At 36.0% G+C, this 15,542-nt stretch overlaps 2 protein-coding genes across 3 annotated transcripts in view; both read left to right on the top strand.

The window, feature by feature from the left end:
- The first annotated feature begins 4,680 nt into the window (after window positions 1-4,680).
- On the top strand, window positions 4,681-10,601 carry LOC107589171 (cryptochrome-2-like). Of its 2 annotated transcripts, none has more exons than XM_016277533.1 (7): window positions 4,681-5,008; window positions 5,264-5,404; window positions 6,027-6,338; window positions 6,421-6,572; window positions 6,920-7,122; window positions 9,994-10,077; window positions 10,313-10,578. In XM_016277533.1, the coding sequence occupies exons 1-7, from the start codon at window positions 4,745-4,747 to the stop codon at window positions 10,492-10,494; spliced, it is 1,338 nt and encodes a 445-aa protein (XP_016133019.1). In that variant the 5' UTR covers window positions 4,681-4,744; the 3' UTR covers window positions 10,495-10,578. The 2 variants fall into 2 exon arrangements, with proteins under 2 accessions (XP_016133019.1, XP_016133018.1); XM_016277532.1 differs by having other exon boundaries at window positions 4,695-5,008; window positions 10,347-10,601.
- A 2,800-nt stretch (window positions 10,602-13,401) lies between these two features.
- The window catches only part of mapk8ip1a (mitogen-activated protein kinase 8 interacting protein 1a), an 18,725-nt gene continuing 16,584 nt past the window's right edge, over window positions 13,402-15,542 (top strand). Inside the window, exons 1-2 of the mRNA XM_016277566.1 lie at window positions 13,402-13,472; window positions 14,535-14,646. Of these exons, the coding sequence (XP_016133052.1) occupies window positions 13,402-13,472; window positions 14,535-14,646 (183 nt within the window). The remainder of the gene's footprint in view (window positions 13,473-14,534; window positions 14,647-15,542) is intronic.

The raw sequence follows: 15,542 nt of genomic DNA on the forward strand, positions 1-15,542 counted from the left end.
GGCACAGATCTAATGTCCAGAGGTATGCTGTTCCATAGACGAGGACCGGCTACAGAAAAAGCCCGATCCCCCTTAAATTTCAAGCGAGAGTGACGTATATCAAAGAAAAGTTTATCAGAGGATCTGAGAGAGCGAGAGGATTGCTGATAGCTGAGAAGTTCGGACAAGTATGATGGGGCTAGATCATTTAATGCTTTATACACAAATAATAAAATCTTAAAATGGATCCTATGCTGCACCGGTAACCAATGAAGAGATGCTAGGACAGGAGAAATGCTTTCTCTCCTCTTAGTACCAGTCAGCAACCTCGCGGCTGCATTCTGGTCTAACTGCAAGCTATTCAGTGATGAATGATTGAGACCCATATAAAGTGCATTGCAATAATCAAGTCTGGAAGTGATGAAGGCGTGAGTAACTATCTCCAAATCCTTAAACGAGAGCATAGATTTTAATTTGGCTATTTGCCTTAGTTGAAAAAAAGCTGCTCTTCACCACATCATGTGTGCCGTTAATCGAACTATGTAACGTTACTATTAAATGTAAAACTGGAACATGAAAGGAGTATTCTAAAAGCAACTCATGTAAACACCATAATCATAATATTGGCTTATTTAGAATAAGGTAAATAATTAGATTACTGATGTCCATGTGAATGTAGGCAATGCCTAAACATAGCGCCTAATGAATCTGAGGTGGTCAGGTGGTACAAGTTGTAGCTCTCAGAAAACTCCCGGTTCACAAGTTGTAATTAACCTTACGAGTTCTACGAGGACGTGAACGCTTTTTACGAGTTGGTATCTCGTAATCACGGTAATTACGATATGCCGTGAATGCACCTTTACCACGTATGCTGTAAGATGAATTGTGTGAATTAATGAATAGGCCTAACCCAGTAACTTACTAAAAATATTTTAATGGAATGTGTATCAGAGCATTGTCATGTAGTTAATCGGTCAAAACGCCGTCAGTCTTTTGAATTATTAAAATTTATTACAATAAATGTGGTGCATGCTGAATCGGACATTAAGAGTTTTATTAAATGTTTGTTCAGTTATAAGATTCTTATTTGGGGGGGGGGGGGGGGGGTTGATTCATCCCTTTCACTCGATTCTTTTCAATTCAGCAGGATTTGTTTAGTGATCATTTCGGCAGGTGACATCGCTACGCCAGTATTTTTACACATTTGTAATTCATTCGGAAGAAAACGAGCGAGATCAATTAATTCTCTTGACCGATTAGTTCAAAACAGATTTTATTCACTGCTACCTATTTTAAATAGTATGTTAGGAGTAGCGAGCTGAAGTTTATGAAATGTCAGAGGTTGAATGGTATTTAAAGTTGTCCAGTGAAAACCTGAATCAATAACCAATGGAGATTTGGGTGATCAGTGCAAGGTGCTAATAATATTGCAATTTGCAGTAAATCCTTTGCAGTTGTACTTAAAATATGTCATTTCAATTTGTCTCAAATGTTGACAGAAAAAAATATACAATATGTATACTACATTATTGAGAAATAACTCCTGGTAAACTACTCAAATGTAGCTCTACTACAAGGTCATGGCATATTCATATAAACTTTTGTAAATATTATAATATTTCACATTTTCTCTCTGGCAGATTTTTACTGGAGTCTTTAGAGGATTTGGACACAAGTTTGAGAAAACTGAATTCAAGGCTTTTTGTGGCGCGAGGACAGCCAGCAGAGGTCTTCCCAAGACTCTTCAAGGTTTGTATTTCTCTCAGGATATTTGTCGTGTGCCTTTTAGTCTCACTTTGGCTTTTGAAATCTAAATAGGTATGTCTATGATAACATGAAACATGGAAATTGTCCACCAGGTCTGATGATATACTGGTGCATAAAGCAATGCTGAGTTTTTCAGCATGTCTAAGTGTTTACTATGGTTAGTGGATCTGATGTAGCATAAGCTCATTTTGAATATATCTACAGTGATGTTAGTGGTCAGTTATCATTAGTCGGTTCAGCTGCAAGTGATGACTTGTTTCAGAAATGCACAATAATTGTGTCAGGGTTTAGTCTACATTTTTCTCAAAAACTATGGAGAAACTGCAAACTTTTTTGTTTTGGCAACAGCCGCTGTATAACAACAGATGTTCACTGACGAGCTGCGCAAAAAATCGCACGAATATGAACGTGGTTTTGCGCTGCTCGTCAGTGAACAACGGCTCTGTGTAGTTAATGCTGCTCAATGTGAAAGCCAGCACGTGATAGAGATTTACCGCTGATTACAGAACTGGCTTTACTCATAAGATGCGCGTTAAATATCGCGTGCGATTTATCATGCAGCCCTAGTTTGGTGGAAATCACGGTTTAAGTTGTTTCTGTTTTATAATGATAAGACTAACAAAATCACAAAGTGTTTGGAGATGGTCTCCATGGAGGATGACGAACCTCATGTTGCTTTAGTCTTAGAGATATGTGTTTTAGGTTGTCAGGGGGTTACATCATCTTCCTCTTCGTGTTTTTTTTTTTTTTTTTTTTTTTGTGGGCCGGTTACCAAGTGTGATAATTGATGTATTTTTTTATTACAAGTACACAACCATTCAAAAGTTTGGGACCAGTCTTTTTTTTTTAATTTTTTTTTTATATATATATAATTTTGGAAGAAGTCTCAAACACAGTAAAAACATTAAAAAACATTTTTATATAGTGAAATATTATTATAATTTAAATTAATTTTTTTACCTTTTGAATATATTTTCAAGTATAATTTATTCCTGTGATGGCAAAGCTAAATGTTAAGCAGCCACTATCGCAGTCTTCAGTGTCACATGATCCTTCAGAAATCATTGTAATATGCTGATTTGGTGGTCAAGAAACATTTCTTATCAATGTTGTAAATGTTTTTTTCTAAGTATTTTTGGGAAAACTGCAATTTTGTTTCAGGATTCTTTGGTGAATAGAAAGTTCAAAAGAATAGCATTTCAAAAAGACATTTTGACTTTTATTGTCACATTGATCGGTTTAATGTATCTTGCTGAATAAAATGAAATTGATTAAAATAACTTTTATTAAGTTGCAAACTTTTGAACGGTAGTGTATATGTTCTAATATGTAATTAACTATATACATTATTCTTTTATTATACACTTGAAAGTTACTTTTTTTAATTTAAATTCAGTAACACAAAATCTCTCACAAAATTTTACACTAACTCCGAAAATGTTACACTTAAACTCAGTTTCAACCAATATAATGAAAGCAGTTTGATGTTAAAATCAAATTTCACAGAAAATGACATGGAAATGCATAAAATCTTTAAGTCACAGAAGATTCATGAAGTTCTATAGTGAAATTTTTCTACTTATGCTTAACTGTTAAAAAAACTGCTAAATATATATAACTGCTAAAAATATAAAACTGCTATAAAATAATTTTTCAAATCCTAGACCTCATTTTCCTTATTCAGTAATCATGAACAGCTGGAAAATCATGGAAATTCATTGCTAGAAATGTGTGGGAACTTCATGAGTAATATAAGTGTTTATTAGCTATGCTTGCCAAGGCAGTCATCTCTTTACTATTTAGGGTTTAGGGGACTATTCAAATCCCCAACCTAAAGTAATAAAGTTCAGTGCATCCCACAGCTCTTAAAGTTCTCATTTAGATGCTCCAATAATTCAGTATTCAGCTAAACATCTGAGTCCTAATTGATTTACACCGGCATTTTAGAGTAGTTTGCTATGAAAGATATAATTTTCTTGCCATCAGAGCAGTCTTCTCTCTCTTGAGCACGGCAATACATCATTTAAGTGGCTTGTACAAAGCCTTTGGCAGGTTAATAGTGCTGTTTATGCAAGGGGGTGACGGCACCAGCACATCAGCCCTTCAAAGTGCGCTTGTATAACCAAAAAGTCACAGAATTAGCCTACAGTACACTACTTCTAAACAGCTGAGTTGCACAGCGCCCGTTTGTGACGACTACCTGAGTGATGTGTGAAAGGATATTCAAAATGACTAGCAATGGTTTTCTTTTTCAGGCCTTTTGGTAATAACACTAAATTACTATACCACCAGATGTTTTATAGGAATGCTTTTCAAGTCTTTTATGCTCCCAAAGTCTACATTTATATAAAAATAAAAAAACTGCTATGTTGTGAGATTATTACAATTTCAAGTTTTCTGTTTGAATTTATTTTGAAATGTTATTCGTTCCTGTGATGGCAAAGCTGAATTTCCAGTCTTCAGTGTCACATTATCCTTCAGAAATCATTCCAGTATGCTGATTTGGTGCTCAAGAAAGATATATTATTATTACCAGTAAAGAAAACCGTTGTGCTGCTTAATATTTTAGTGGAAACCGTGATCCACTGTAATTTTCAGGACTTTTATAATGATAATGTTTAAAAGAACAGCGTTTATAATAATGTCCTTGCTCAAAAGTATTCTTTTCCGCAAAAAAAAAAAAAAACTTACTTTCCCCAAATTTACAGTAATATAACAGTAGTGTAATTTGCAACGGATGTTTTATCCACAAATGTAAAACCTACTGGGCCTGTGACAGCTTGTGTGATCAGCTGGATCAAACTCTTACCGAAAATTAACTCGGTGATGCCTTTGAAAATTATTTATCTACTCTAAAACAAGACAAAACCAAAATGGTTCAAAACAAAGACATTTCCCCTTCTAAGGTCTGTTAAAATTCAGCCTTGGAGAGAAAATAGCTGCTTTTAGGCAGTGAAATCTGAGACATGTTTTTTGCTTTTCCCTCAGGATCATAGAAATGAACAACCACAGCCCCCCTCTCACTTTCAAGAGATTTCAAGCCATTGTAAATCGACTCGAACTTCCCAGGAAACCATTGCCGACCATCACTCAAGAGCAGATGGCCAGGTGTCGGACGCAGATCTTGGACAATCATGATGAACGTTATGGCGTACCCTCTCTCGAGGAGCTGGGTTTTAAGACTCAGGGTGACAGCTCACATGTATGGAAGGGTGGTGAGACTGAAGCCCTGGAAAGATTAAATAAACACTTGGACAGAAAGGTGAGACATGGTGATACTTCATAAAGTTAAATAATTTAGAATAGGTTTTAATAATGACTGTTGTCTACTTAATTATTAACAAGAAATACAGTTATGTATTTTTAAATAAAATGTAGTTGTTTTTTTTAACTCCAGTGTATTTCTAGAGCGTAATAATGAATGAATGGTTATATATATCTGTCAGAATAGTTATTTTTAATTTTTATTTATTTTTCTTTTTTTAATATTTGATTGAATCATGTTATTTTGATGCAGGCCTGGGTAGCAAATTTCGAGAGGCCTAGAATAACCGCTCAATCACTGTTCGCAAGCCCAACTGGACTTAGTCCTTACCTACGATTTGGATGTCTGTCTTGTCGCGTGTTCTACTACAATCTGCGGGAACTTTACATGAAGGTAAGTCATTGCTATTTTATGGCATTGTTGGTAGTTTAGAGAAGTGGAAGTTTAATATTCTACGGTAGCTTGTATCGAAATGATGAAAGTGGATGTTCAAATCAAATAATTACACTTGCCAATAGATGCATTAATATATATGATATATGATAATACTTTATCATAGTTGAATGATAAAGGGGCCTAGAATCTAGCCTTGGGGATGCCACAAAAAAAAAAATATATATAATTACATGCTACTTGCCAAAGTTCTGGACACACTTGACTGAATTTATTTTTCGTGTGGTCTTAAAAGTCCTTTTGATCTAAAGGTTGATGTTGAAATGTGTCTAAATTTGAATTTATTTACAAAACTAATAAAATGGAAAAGTTGGTCCTTATAGTGATGCAAAACCATACATGGGAACTTCAGTACTCATAAAAGTATGAAAGGTGGATACTTCATGAAGTTGGCTTTGAAATAGAAAATTCAAATGTGGCAGTAATTATGGTATAAGAAATAATTATCGATGCGTCCTGTTGAATATGCATGTATTGTTATAAAAGACCTACTGTAGAACTGCCACAGCATAGTAAAAATAATATTTTGTGACTATTTTCATGACCTCTTGCACTTGTCCAGCTGCGGAGACGCTCCAGTCCACCCCTCTCGCTCTTTGGCCAGCTGCTGTGGCGAGAGTTTTTCTACACGGCAGGCACCAACAACCCCAACTTTGACCATATGGAGGGAAACCCCATCTGCGTTCAGATACCCTGGGATCACAATCCCGAGGCCCTGGCTAAATGGGCAGAGGGTCGGACAGGGTTCCCTTGGATTGATGCCATCATGACCCAGCTAAGACAGGAAGGCTGGATCCACCACCTGGCCAGACATGCCGTAGCCTGTTTCCTCACTCGCGGAGACTTGTGGATCAGCTGGGAAAGTGGAATGAAAGTAAATGAGATGGCACAACTTTGCCGCCTTTTCTTTTTTTTTATTTCTTTTTCCTCTCTTAATCTCGTTCTCTTTCCTTCAGGTATTTGAGGAGTTGTTGTTGGATGCGGACTGGAGCGTGAACGCAGGCAGCTGGATGTGGCTTTCCTGCAGTGCGTTCTTCCAGCAGTTCTTCCACTGTTACTGTCCCGTGGGCTTCGGCCGCAGGACGGATCCCAGTGGAGACTACATCAGGTACACAAACCAGCCCTGAACCACTCTTAAGCAAGTCATACATCACTGGCAGATGTTATATTTTAAGAGTTTTGCAGATTTGTGTTGCATAAAGGCTTATGTAAACCGTCACAGGTTCAGGCCTTTCCACTGTGCATAATCAAAAGAGCTGCTGTGACATTGTGAATAAAGAATATCAGAAGAATACCTTGGAAAATACTAACGAATACTAAGAAATTATTAAATTAGATTTTTTTAATACTGATAACATAATTTGTAATAAAATGTATATAATTAAATTAGGTAAGTGTTTATTTTGCCATTATTTGTGTCTGATATAAAACCGTCTTGTACATTCTCACATACAGGAGGTACATCCCGAAGTTAAAAGACTATCCTAACCGCTACATCTACGAGCCATGGAACGCTCCAGAATCGGTGCAGAAAGAGGCCAACTGCATTGTGGGTGTGGACTATCCTAAACCTATGATCAACCATGCCGAGAGCAGCCGGCTCAACATCGAACGAATGAAGCAGGTTTACCAGCAGCTGTCGCACTACAGAGGCCTTAGTGAGTAACACACAGTGGACCCATCAATGATGACATAAGGTTTATTACTAAAATATCATTCTGATGATATTGAGGGCTTGTGTATGGGGTTGTTTAAGCTGTTGCAATAATTTACAGTACAGTAATTTACTGTCATTTCACACTAAATTTCTTTGAAGCAGTAGCTCTAAGCACTGTAATGATTCTGTTTGTTTTTGTAGATAGTTAAACTGCATACAGAAGCAATCATGCTTGCCTACACAAAATGGAAAATAGTACATTTGCAGAGGCCATTTTAGCTAAAAATTGATTGTAAATGATGCAATGAAATTAAATGATTGTAAAGCTTTTAAAAACTGCCATTTTAACAGATAAAACACAAGATAACTGGTCAACATTGCACAAGAAAAAACAAGACTGAGAACATTACTTGTTAAGACTAAAAGAGGTCTTGCTACATAAGTCCTGGTGATTTCAAGGTGTTGCAGCATTTTACTAACAGATAAAATAGAGAATCTCTAAATTTTCAACCCAGTCCATCAGAAAGATTTGATTGCATTGTTGGTAGTTTAGAGAAGTGGAAGTTTAATATTCTACGGTAGCTTGTATCGAAATGATGAAAGTGGATGTTCAAATCAAATAATTACACTTGCCAATAGATGCATTAATATATATGATATATGATAATACTTTATCATAGTTGAATGATAAAGGGGCCTAGAATCTAGCCTTGGGGATGCCACAAAAAAAAAAATATATATAATTACATGCTACTTGCCAAAGTTCTGGACACACTTGACTGAATTTATTTTTCGTGTGGTCTTAAAAGTCCTTTTGATCTAAAGGTTGATGTTGAAATGTGTCTAAATTTGAATTTATTTACAAAACTAATAAAATGGAAAAGTTGGTCCTTATAGTGATGCAAAACCATACATGGGAACTTCAGTACTCATAAAAGTATGAAAGGTGGATACTTCATGAAGTTGGCTTTGAAATAGAAAATTCAAATGTGGCAGTAATTATGGTATAAGAAATAATTATCGATGCGTCCTGTTGAATATGCATGTATTGTTATAAAAGACCTACTGTAGAACTGCCACAGCATAGTAAAAATAATATTTTGTGACTATTTTCATGACCTCTTGCACTTGTCCAGCTGCGGAGACGCTCCAGTCCACCCCTCTCGCTCTTTGGCCAGCTGCTGTGGCGAGAGTTTTTCTACACGGCAGGCACCAACAACCCCAACTTTGACCATATGGAGGGAAACCCCATCTGCGTTCAGATACCCTGGGATCACAATCCCGAGGCCCTGGCTAAATGGGCAGAGGGTCGGACAGGGTTCCCTTGGATTGATGCCATCATGACCCAGCTAAGACAGGAAGGCTGGATCCACCACCTGGCCAGACATGCCGTAGCCTGTTTCCTCACTCGCGGAGACTTGTGGATCAGCTGGGAAAGTGGAATGAAAGTAAATGAGATGGCACAACTTTGCCGCCTTTTCTTTTTTTTTATTTCTTTTTCCTCTCTTAATCTCGTTCTCTTTCCTTCAGGTATTTGAGGAGTTGTTGTTGGATGCGGACTGGAGCGTGAACGCAGGCAGCTGGATGTGGCTTTCCTGCAGTGCGTTCTTCCAGCAGTTCTTCCACTGTTACTGTCCCGTGGGCTTCGGCCGCAGGACGGATCCCAGTGGAGACTACATCAGGTACACAAACCAGCCCTGAACCACTCTTAAGCAAGTCATACATCACTGGCAGATGTTATATTTTAAGAGTTTTGCAGATTTGTGTTGCATAAAGGCTTATGTAAACCGTCACAGGTTCAGGCCTTTCCACTGTGCATAATCAAAAGAGCTGCTGTGACATTGTGAATAAAGAATATCAGAAGAATACCTTGGAAAATACTAACGAATACTAAGAAATTATTAAATTAGATTTTTTTAATACTGATAACATAATTTGTAATAAAATGTATATAATTAAATTAGGTAAGTGTTTATTTTGCCATTATTTGTGTCTGATATAAAACCGTCTTGTACATTCTCACATACAGGAGGTACATCCCGAAGTTAAAAGACTATCCTAACCGCTACATCTACGAGCCATGGAACGCTCCAGAATCGGTGCAGAAAGAGGCCAACTGCATTGTGGGTGTGGACTATCCTAAACCTATGATCAACCATGCCGAGAGCAGCCGGCTCAACATCGAACGAATGAAGCAGGTTTACCAGCAGCTGTCGCACTACAGAGGCCTTAGTGAGTAACACACAGTGGACCCATCAATGATGACATAAAGTTTATTACTAAAATATCATTCTGATGATATTGAGTGCTTGTGTATGGGGTTGTTTAAGCTGTTGCAATCATTTACAGTACAGTAATTTACTGTCATTTCACACTAAATTTCTTTGAAGCAGTAGCTCTAAGCACTGTAATGATTCCGTTTGTTTTTGTAGATAGTTAAACTGCATACAGAAGCAATCATGCTTGCCTACACAAAATGGAAAATAGTACATTTGCAGAGGCCATTTTAGCTAAAAATTGATTGTAAATGATGCAATGAAATTAAATGATTGTAAAGCTTTTAAAAACTGCCATTTTAACAGATAAAACACAAGATAACTGGTCAACATTGCACAAGAAAAAACAAGACTGAGAACATTACTTGTTAAGACTAAAAGAGGTCTTGCTACATAAGTCCTGGTGATTTCAATGTGTTGCAGCATTTTACTAACAGATAAAATAGAGAATCTCTAAATTTTCAACCCAGTCCATCAGAAAGATTTGATTTTACATAATGTGACCTCTGTACATTAATGAATTTGTATGCAGATGGCAACTTAATTAGCGTTTACAAAAAATTGCAACTAAGCCTCTTTCTCTCTTTTCATGGTAGGTTTGCTCGCCTCAGTTCCTACGATCCAGGAAGAGGCGGAGCCTCCCATGTCAGATGACTCTCAGGCCAGCAGCAGCACTGCCGGTGAGGCTCATCAATCATCATACTAACAGGATTCACTGTGCAGCTTTCAGTTTTCTTTTCTTTGCTTTGTTTTTATCTGTAAAGCAAAATGTAACTACACGCCCTGATCTCACAAAAAAAGTTTTACAATGCCAAAGAAAATAAATGCTTAAAGCAGACTTCACCCTTAATATGTTAATAACTAATCATCCCTTTGGCCCTCAAATCAAACGAAGAGTTTTTCTTGTCAGGACAGTGCTTTTGCTGAAGCACCATCATGTTTTCTACAGGTCAAGTGTGCAGTCCTGTCCCGTCACCACACCACCCCACCTCTCCACCATCAACCCCGCCCAACTCAGAGCCCTCCACCCCAAACTCAAGCCCGACAGCGGCTGCCCTGGGGGCCCACATCCAGAGGAAGAGGGTCCGACCCTCTGAGCTCCCATGCAAACAGAAGTCAAAAGTCAAGCACACCAGCCAAGCCAAAGGAGTCGAGCAGAAGACTGACGACAAGCAGTGACCACAGGTACCAGCCAGAGTTATAAAACCCATAATGTTTTTACTGCGTCTTATTATAATAATAATAATTATTATTATTATTATTATTATTATTACATTTTATTTGTTTATTATTTAATCAAAATAACTATTATTATTGTAATAATTAAATGACTATTTTATATATATATAATGTATTCAAAATAACTATCATTGTACTTTTAAATAAAATAATAATTATTATAATTGTGTGTGTATATATGTATACATTAAAATATAAACTATGGAAACAAAACACTTCTAATTTGTCAAATTAAAAAGCATGCATTTAAAATATTAGATTTTATATTTTTAGCTTAAAATAATTCATGATGATAATTATCATTACTCATTTACCGAGTCTGCAGGTTTTCTAACAGTTGACGAGGATTACATTCCACTAATGTGTGTTCATAATAATTTAACAATTTAAGATGTTCTCTCTGGCAATGTGGAACAGCTTTATTTATTTTTCGTCCCTTTTTCTTTTTTTGTATTGTATAAAAGAGTTTATTTTCATTAAAATGCTGATGGGATTGTTAAGCTGTTATGTTTGTAGGCAGTAATTTATTTAAGCCCTTTCACTGCATGCTTCTGTCAGCGACAAACAATGTTTCTGCAATATATTGCATCTACAATGTTTCAGTGTAGATTACAATACAACAATAAATTTCTTGAACCTATTTCAAAAAATTTGAGATTGTTTTTCTTTAACCTGAAAACTTTATCATGTTATTCAGACATGAATGAATTCTCATACAGCTTGCAGTAGAAAGGTGTGTTTTTACTTTTCTAAGTGATCAGACATAAGATTTTTGCCTGGTGGATGTTAGAACAGCTGGATGAATCCCATACCAATAGATCTACACTGAAGGAGGGACTGTAGCCATATCTAGCTATCGCATGATCAGGGTGTGGGCTCTTTTGACTTGATCACACAGAAATTCCTAGCAACTATTTAGCAATTCCATATCAACCATTCACAACACTCTAGCATGGTGATGGAAATTCCTGCACAGTCTGGTTTTAGTTTTGAGAAACACTGACTTCAGCCATCACTAGAGGACATCTAATGTTTGTTTTTAATAAATATATGAAAATGCTGAAGGGCTGCTCACTTGCATTAAGTGATTAAAATTGATCATATTTATGGTCATAGTCATAAATCTTATAAATCATGAATTTTATAAATGTTTCCAAATGTTCAGATGTCTCTTTTTATGACTGCCCAGTGCATATCTCGCATATATATACTGTTAAATGATTTAGTATTTTATTTCTACATTTTTTGCATTTTCTTTATTTTTATTTCTATTGCATTTATAATATATATATTTTTTTATTTATTTTTTAAAGTTATGTTGTGTTTTGGGTGGTTGTATACATACATACGTGTGTTTGTGTGTTTAGTATTTTAGTTTTATTTAAATCTTTAGTGTGTTTTTTTTTTAGTCTAGTATTGTTTGCCTTTGTTTCTATTAAATATATAGTATTTTGTTTTTAGTATTTATTTTATTGTACTGTATTATCTTGTATTGTATTGTCCTGTCCTTTTGGTGTCCTGTTTTGTTTTTATTTCTTTTATTCTCTTTTTGTGTTCTTTTTTTCATAGTTTTCTTGTGTGTTTATTTATTTATTTGTTTTCTTTCTCTTTTCTCTTTCTGGTGTGTTTTGGGCTTTTTTGTTTTATTTCTTTATTTCTGTTTTGAGTTTTTTTTTTATGTTCTTTTTGGTTGTCCTGTTATTTTCTCTCTCTTTGGTTTTTTTTTCTCTCTTTGTTGTTTTTTGTTGTTTTGTTTTACATTAAAGTCTCAAATGCTTAATTTTTGTTTTAATGAATGAGTGAATGATTAAAATGACATCTATGATTTCCTCATTTTTATTAAATCAGTGTGCCGCCAGTGCACATCTGAGTGAACTGATCAGCATCCAGCAGTGTGCTGGTGTTTATCTCAGGCTGGCAGCGTAGTAATGCAATAGAGCTGATGTGAATGGCGTCCTGTGGGAGCTGTGCTAATGAGGAAAGAGCTCTCAGCTCCTGTCCAGGTCAGCTAATGTCTGCTCTTATAGAGAGCATAATGACCATGGAGAGACTCTTATCTCTGCCTGTTTCTCTCTCTTCGTCCTCCATTTTCTGCAGAGTCCCGCAATGAAACGGATCTCTTCCAAGTAAATAACGCATGTTATCTGCAATCACCCCACCGCACAATGTAAAATAAGAGGACGCATATATGATCCGTCAATAACATGCTTGTTTTTCCATTAATGAAATGCAAGAAGATCTGAATCTAATTAACAGGGTTTAGGAGGAGTTCCTAATGAACTTTAATGATGCAATATATATCACAGGAAGCTTTCCAGATATTTTCATCTGGTTATCAATGCCATTGATTCCCAGCAGGCATCTCTTCACCAAACTGGCCTGCACTTGTGTGGAGGTGGCAACTTGAGCCGCATTGATCTGGACCATCAATCACTGGGGTGGCAAACCCTTTTAGTGGAGATTACGCCCCCCTCTCTCTCTCTCTCTCTCTCAGTCATCCGCTGCTGACTTTAATGGTTCCATTGGAGGATGCACACAGAGCAAGGAGTGTCAGGGGTGTACGGTAGAATGTTTTTGAGGAGAAGTGAGGACGTCCACTACAGCTTCCCGTGGCTGATGTAACCCCCCCCCAAGGACCCTCGTGGAGGACGTTTCTGTGTGGAGTGCCGGACGGGTGGTTAAGAAAGAAAGTGGCATAATTCTTGGCTCCATCGATTTCCCCCCAAGAAGGGTCCAGTGGCATCCTGCCCTGCCCTGCCCTGCAGATGGTGCTCAGCCTGCCCATGGACTCCAGAGAGGATGGGGACAGCTGGATGGAGGAACAGTGGGAGAAATGGTACCGTAGTGATGCAGCCGTGTCCCCTGCATGGCCTTTTTGCGATCCTTGGATCAGCTTGTGTGTTCTGAAATAGGCCAAAATGTTAGTTTGGTGTGCATGAAGGAAATATATGTAGGATTATGGATGGGACTGAATGAGATGTGAAGGTTTTGTAATTTCATGTGTGTGTTTAGTGTTTCTGATCTAAAAATAGGCTTGCTTTGAGTCTTTTGCATGGTACAAAATCATAATCAAAAGATAAAATAATGACTGTGGTCTGCAAAAAGAAGCTTATAGTTCTACTAGGTTCATTTGATTGACTAAATTTATGTTAAATTGTCTTGTTCATCTTATCAATCTAGAAATGTGGCGGCTGCACAATTGCAGGTATATAAACAGGAAGCACTGCAAATTTAGTATGTCGGAGTGCTTTTAAAGCTTAATTTATCAGTAAATGGCTAGCTTGCAGACAGAGGGTATTAGAATACTGAAAAACAACTTTATTCAAAACATTAGGTAGAGTAAGAATGTTGTTGTCACTAAGCAAGTTCATACAATGTGTTAAATCAGCATTTAACATTTACATTTAGGAAAAAAAACAGAAGAATTGTTTGTTTTTGCTTGTGCTTTCTTACAACAGATTTCCATATGCATAACTTACATAATTCTGAATATAACCTTGTAATATTATTTTATGTAAATTTGTTTGTATATACATATAAATTGATTTAAAGGTTTATTAAATAGACTTAAAGTTAAATAAACTTAAAGTTAGCAGAACACCAACTGATAACTCCAGGATTACATTAAATGACTAAACAAACTACTTTAAAAGAAAGTGTGTATATATATATATATATACATACATAAACACACACATGTTCTTATTTTATTTACATTTTTATTTGCATTTATAGATCAATGAGTAATACGCCTAGAAGTTACAGCATTGCAGTAGTCGTGAAGTTATCAGATGCGCAGGCAAGCCGTGCCCTCTCTGTGTATGACTGTCTAGCGATGGCCTCGTGGAGGGATGACGTAGTGTGTCACTATCTGTGTGGGTGTGCTGGCACTTTGCAGGTTAACCCATGACATCAGTCTGAATGAATACGAGGATGACGACCTGTCAGAAATGACAGAAATCACGGATGAGAATGGAATCACTCTCAGCCAGCTCGACCTCGACCCTAAAGTAAGTCTTAAATTCCTAAATTATAATTACCCTAAAATAAACTTACTGTACAGATTTTAGTCTGTTTTCATAGCTGGCATTTTGGGGTAAACGTACATTTTCAAACACTCTCAGAAAAAAAGGTACAAAAGCTCCCACTACGGCAGTACCTTTTCAAACGGTACACTTATGTACCTTATTTACCCCTAAATATGTAACTTAAAGGATCATTTTAGCATCTAAATGGCACATATTAGTACTTTTTGAAAAGATACTGCTCCAGTGACTTTTTTTCTGAGAGGGTATTATTAATATAGGTTATTTTAATTTAAATATATTTACTTGTATATTTAAGCAATATATTTATATGTAATTTTTACCATTTATTTATTTTGTTGGTGTATATATATGTGTGTGTGTGTGTGTGTGTATACTGTATATATATATATATATATATATATACACTACCGTTCAAAAGTTTGGGAACAGAACGATTTTGAATGTTTTTTTAAATGAGTTTCTTATGCTCATCAAAGCTGCATTTATTTGATCAAAAATACAGGAAAAAAATTAATATTGTGAAATATTATTATGATGTAAAATAACGTTTTTCTATTTTAATATACATTAAAATCTAATTTATTCCTGTGATGCAAAACTGAATTTTCAGCATCATTACTCCAGTCTTCAGTGTCATATGATCCTTCAGAAATCATTCTAATATGCTGACTTATTATCAGTGCTGGAAACTGTTGTGCTGCTTAATATTTTTTTGGAACCTGTGATACTGTTTTTCAGGATTCTTTGATGAATAAAAAGTATAAAAATAAAACAAAAAAAGAGCATTTATTTAAAATATAAATATTTTCTAACAATATACACTACCGTTCAAAAGTTTGGGGTCAGTACATTTTTTT

This window comes from Sinocyclocheilus grahami, unplaced genomic scaffold (assembly GCF_001515645.1).
Source record: "Sinocyclocheilus grahami isolate Dianchi unplaced genomic scaffold, SAMN03320097.WGS_v1.1 scaffold113.1, whole genome shotgun sequence".
NCBI lineage: Eukaryota > Metazoa > Chordata > Actinopteri > Cypriniformes > Cyprinidae > Sinocyclocheilus > Sinocyclocheilus grahami.

Coding starts and splice junctions, on each gene's coding strand:
- LOC107589171 (XM_016277532.1), top strand. CDS start 4,745: ATGAACAACCACAGCCCCCCTCTCACTTTCAAGAGATTTCAAGCCATT. Junction 5,009..5,263: donor ATAAACACTTGGACAGAAAG/GTGAGACATGGT, acceptor ATTTTGATGCAG/GCCTGGGTAGCAAATTTCGA. Junction 6,573..6,919: donor CCCAGTGGAGACTACATCAG/GTACACAAACCA, acceptor TCTCACATACAG/GAGGTACATCCCGAAGTTAA.